Consider the following 5,630-nt stretch of genomic DNA (forward strand, 5'->3'; position numbering starts at 1 on the left):
TTGCTAACTCAACTCTGATGTGGCACAGGTATTAACCATGGACCTGTCATAGCTGGTGTAATTGGAGCTCAGAAGCCGCAATATGATATCTGGGGCAACACGGTCAATGTGGCCAGTAGGATGGACAGCACTGGAGTCCTGGACAAAATACAGGTAATGAAGTGAGTGGTCTGTGCTGCCTCCATGAACCATGTCTGTTCTCTTGGGAACCATACATAAGTATATACTAACATATTAACACAAAGGAAAAAAAGTAAACCTTGAAATTTACTTAAATCTTTTGGGGAACAATTTACTAACATCTGGGGAAATGTTTCTGCGTTAACTGTTAACAACAACACCAAAATTCTAACAGTATAAAGGCTATTGCACTTGTGAAAACAAATGATCTAGCAGTGACCAGCATGATGACACAGCAGCCCTGAGCATTCAGCACGGGAGTGGCGCCTCTTCCGCCTCTATCACTTCTCCTGGTGCCAGGAGAAAAGGACTTTGCAAGCGAGAGGGATCAGGCAACCAAAACCAGACAATCCCCAGCCTTCTTCGCGCAAGCTGAATTGGGAGGACGGGGAGTGGGAGACCGCGGAGAAGCCGGACATGAAATAGAAAGTCGATCTGAATGGCGGCTGTGGACCCCGCCCAACGGGGAGGAAGGAAGGTCTGACAAATGACAAGCAGTGGCTGGAGAAAACGGAAATTATTCTGTGTGACTATTCCTGTTGCTCATTAAATCAATTATAATCACGGTTAAAGTAACTATATTACAATAGCACTGATAATATCAAACTTTTAAAAGCATTTTGAAATAACTGAAAAGATAATAGAGAAAAATGTGTTATTAGAACTATGCTGAAACTCTGCCCAAGCTACAAAGGAGCAGTGGTTCAGCCCAGGTTGGCAGTGACAGAATCAAGGAAGAACGGGAAAGAGGAAGAAGGCAGGCTACGGAGGCGGCCACTCTGTCGAGTCCGCCCTTCCATTCATGCAGCACCCGCGTCCCGCGCTCCTCCCGTGTGCTGATTAGGTGCTGCGGCTAGAGCGTGAGCCAGTCAGACTCACTCTGCCCTTGCACAGCCAAGGTTCTCTTGGAGGCGACGGCTATCCCCAGAAGTCATAGTGGTGTCGCTGCAAGCGTGACTGTGCTGGAGGACTTCAGCTTTCCTGTGTGACTGGGGAAGGCTCTGGAGAACTGGACTTTCAGACGACAGGCTGTGCGAGGAAGAACGGTGTGGAACTGGAGACAGTGCGTGAAGACCACCTTTCAGAGCTGATGCAGCAGAAGGGGAAGGGAGCCCAAGGCTGCGTTCCAGGACTGCCCTGAACGCAGGCAGTGCTCGCAGGAAGAACGGAGTGAGGGGGGCAGTGAAAATAAAGGTGGTCTGAGGTTCCCCTGGTGAAGGAGGGAGACCGGACCAGCGTGTGAGCTCACAGCTGAGTAGCAACATCTGCAACATTCATGGAGAAAAGTGAAGAAAGAAGGGTGCAGGAGCGGAAACAGGAAGCTACGATTCCTTCCAGGATTCTGAAGAACAAAGAGGAACTCGGCGAAGAGAAGAATAATAACAAGATAAAGAGGCACATGTCATTATATTTTTAATCTGCAATGATTTTATACTCTTGGATAATATAAGTAGAATGGTAAACATGTTCACAAGGTTTAGATGTAACTTTAAATTTATTTACAGCAAAAGCCATTTTGTACCATGGTTTGGAAATTTTGCTTAAACTGTGGTTAGGGATTATCTTTTTAATCGTTATCATTCAACCCACACCCAAATCCAATTAACATGTTTTGGTTAGTACTAGAAGTTCCTTCAGTTCTGCCATTGTTAGACTAAGAAGCTATGCTGAAGCCCGTCATCATAGTGACACATGACACGCCAGTGTAATATGTGTCCCCCTCAGAGGCACACACATCCAGTAACACAGATGATGTTTCAGTGAAGAGCCTGGAGATGCCAAGGTTTTATGGTCCTCACCTGCAGGTGCACCTGAGCGGGCACAGTGCAGACACCCAGAGAGAAGGGCTGGATCTGCCAGTAAGAAGCACATGTGCACGTGTGTGTACGTGCGTGTGCGTGTGTCTGTGCGGAACACTCTATTTGCCTCACTCTCGCAAAGCAGTGGATTCACATTTCACCCCCGTCATGTTACATTCTGGAAGAGAAATTCCTGCTAAATGGCAAATTTATATAAAGTCACCGGACTCACAATAGGTTTATCATGGTGGTCCTCTTTGAGGCTTTTGATGAATCCCTATAGTGTGCGTCTCAGCTTAGCCAAGGTGTGCGAATAGCTTTGCCTCCTAAAATTGACTGCACGGACTGGCACAGTCCTTTCCTCTGTAAAAGACTATCCCTTCCATTGTTGTCAGAATGGGTTTTTTATTAAACCTCGACTTACCTGCCTTTCATATTTACCCCACCTCATTTGTTGCTGTGGTTTTTCTAAAGGATAGCTTTAATTTTTGTATGGAATAGAGGGAACGTTACTTCTAAGCGTCTGCCTTTTTTAACTCAGATTATGAGTCAACACTTGCGACAAAGTAAGTAAAAGTCCAACAGAGAGAAGGCAGAGATGAAAGAGAAAACTAATGGGAGGTGGGGAGGAAATATTCCACCCAAACTGGCCATTGCCAAGGATCTGCTCACGAGATCCAACTTGGAATGAGTTTTCAGCACCTGCTCCAGCCACCTCCCCTCTCACTGCTAGGGTGCACAATGTGGCTCTTCTCCCTGGGGCTGGAACTGTGGTGGTCATCTGTGGAGAGTGCTCAGTTGCCAGCCAGAATAAGACTTGTGGGGCATTTTGGAGCCTAGTCTAATCATTTCCTGATGGTACCAAGGCTTCCAGGACTTTCTGCATAAACATCCCTAGCCACTTCCAATGCCCAGGGATGCTCCAGCAATGCTGGACAACCCAAATTCTTCTCTTGGCAGGGAGGAGAGGCCTGCCCCTTCCAAAGACTCACTTTCCCACCTGCCGGCCAGCCCATATCCCCAGCACACACCCGGAATATTCTGAAGACTTATGGCAGCAGTTAATATGCTTTCTAGCTCCCCAAGCAGCTTTCAAGCACTTGGGATAAGTATCAAAAGCAATTTCAGTGAGGCGGGTCAGGGAGAGCGTTCCCTCCTGGAGATCATAAATCTCCTACAGGTCAGTGTTTGAAATGAGTGTGAGCTCGTGTGTGTCTTGAAGAGGATACTAGGCTTCATAAAGCCCCATGTGACTCAGGGCAGGTCAGCCACCTGCCCTGGCTCCATGGCCTCTGATCCCCAGAGGGAAGGAAGACAGGTTTCTGTCTGTCAGTAGTGAGCCATATTTGTAGACCTGTGTTTGCTTCCTTAGCACAAGAGCTGGAAGGGCTGCATTTGGGTGGGTTTTTCTATTCCAAGGGTGTGGTGTGGCTGGCTTCCTCACTCCAGTAAGCTCTCTTTTCCAAAAATAAAAAAAAAAAAAAAAAAAAATAGTAGTGAGATGCCAGGAAAATAAAAAATGATGCCCAGACCATTAATCAGCTTCTCCTAGGCCTGAGGAACAGGTTCTTTTTATTAAAGAACATTTAACTCCCAGCAAGCTTTCTAGTGTGGAAACCTCAAGAACAGCAGAGCAAGCCCACTCAGCAAGCCTGAGGGCTCCTCCTAGGCCTGGAGGCATAGTAACTGTGTGCGTCGAGATGGACGGCTTCTTCCTCCCATTCCGGTTAACCCTGCGGTGCTGATCAGCGGGCGGCTTGGCATTATGAACACCAGTGGATAGTTTAAAAATGCCAGTGATGTTAGCACCAGTAAATACCTCAACAGTTAACCCCCAAAGCACCAAAAGATTGGCTTGTTCTCTGTGTGGAAGGTCACTCGTCCGATGCCTGCAGAATTTCCAAACCTGAATTTCTAGGTTTTCTCCATCTTCTTTCAGCTCTTATCCAGTACACGAAGTACTCCCTGGGCTACTGCCCTCCTCCTGGAACTTGGGCTGGACTAGAGCAGCAGGACATGGCATCTGGCTCCTGTGTCTCATTTTCCTTTCTGCCCTGCTCATCAGGGTCCCGAGGACCTACACTTGGGCCTTGTGCTCAGAGCTGTCCTTCGCATCACATTGCAGAAAGGTGGATGATTCTTTCCACCCTCTCCCACAGCCCGCCCTTGAGATCTGTGCATGGACTTTGCCATGGTTCTGGGCTTCCCTTGAGGCCCCTCTCTGTCTCCAAGCCCAAGGAGGCTGGAGCTTTGCTGTTGACAGGACCCCACCTTTGCACCAACCCTGGGCCACACCACAGCCAAAATTGTGACATAACACTACTATATGCTGTAACAACACTGCTGTGTGCCACAAAAACGCCGCTGTGTCCCACAACAACGCCGCTGTGTGCCACAAGAACGCCGCTGTGTGCCACAACAACGCTGCTGTGTGCCATAACAATGCTGTGTGCTTGCAAGCTGCCCAGCCCTGCCACACCCACCTGGCACAGGTCTGTCACCCAAGTACCTGGTGGCCAGGGTCTCACAGGTGCCCTTGCTGCAGCTGTGCCAGGTGGCCTTCTCAGATGAAGTGGGAGGAGGTCACTCCTTTGTGCTTTTTTCTCTTGGTTCCGAAGCAGCAGTACCAGGGCTTTCTGTCTGGCCAAACTCAGACACCTTCTAGCGGAGTCTGGGTAGAGGACCAGGTAGCCCATAAAGGGGTCTGTCCTGACCTCAGAAGCGGAGGCCTCGCCCTCACGCCATGCCTGTGTGCCTCACTGCTTCTCTGCTCTTGCAGCTCCTCCCACCCTCAGGCAGACCAAGCCTGGGCAGGCGTGGGCCGCAGTTCCAGACATGGTGTCCCAAGGAAGGCGCAGCACACGTGGAAGCTGAGCGCGTTCGAGGCTCAGTATGGGACAGAGCATCTCCACTGAGGAGGAAGCGTCCCAGCCAGGGAGTTCACTGCCATCTGACCTGCAGGGCCGGGACAGGGCTCGGCAGCCGGGCCCTCACCTGTTGGTGCAATGGCAGGAAATTGGTAGTCATGTCAAGTCAGCAGCATGCAAGAGGGCTGCCCACCTCGGCCCCTGTGTCAGTGCAGTGAAGTGAGGGGACCTTTGACACTCGACTGAGAGCGTCACGCTCATGTAGATGCCAGTGCTCACATGCATCACACCTGTCAGATGTGGCCACTTGCGGGGGTTGATAGTGCTGTTTCTCAGGATGTTTCTCCCATCGACACCAAAATCTATTATTAATATTGATGATTTCATGAAAGGACATTCATGACAATTTATAAACATCATCCAGAATCCCACCACTCCAACCTAGTTTGATGTACTCTCTTTTTTCCAGGTATCTTCCATGTGAAAACCTAACACCATGGGGTTGAAATCATAGCCTGGAGGTCCCAGGCTCAATTCCTTTTCTGGGTGACATGGTTCAATATTGTCTCAGCCGTGATAGCAGTCATGGTAGCACCATAGTTTACTGGAGTTACTTGAATTTTAGGTTGTTTCCAGGTTTTCCCTATCACAGCGCTGAATTAAACAATATTGTCCTTTACAATATTGGAATTTTCTTCTTGTGAATTACTTTCTTTTCTGCTAACGTCTCAGGAGTGGAATTTCTGGGTCAAAGAGCATGGTGCTTTTTTTTTTTTTTTTTTTT

General features: G+C 48.7%; 1 protein-coding gene across 1 annotated transcript in view; it reads left to right on the forward strand.

Moving 5' to 3' along the window:
* The window catches only part of ADCY2 (adenylate cyclase 2), a gene marked incomplete at its 5' end in the record, with an annotated part of 165,540 nt that overhangs the window by 158,985 nt on the left and 925 nt on the right, over positions 1–5,630 (forward strand). Inside the window, one exon of the mRNA XM_017496921.2 lies at positions 29–153. Within this exon, the coding sequence (XP_017352410.2) occupies positions 29–153 (125 nt within the window). The remainder of the gene's footprint in view (positions 1–28; positions 154–5,630) is intronic.

Source organism: Cebus imitator, unplaced genomic scaffold (genome assembly GCF_001604975.1).
Source record: "Cebus imitator isolate Cc_AM_T3 unplaced genomic scaffold, Cebus_imitator-1.0 Scaffold226, whole genome shotgun sequence".
Taxonomy (NCBI): domain Eukaryota; kingdom Metazoa; phylum Chordata; class Mammalia; order Primates; family Cebidae; genus Cebus; species Cebus imitator.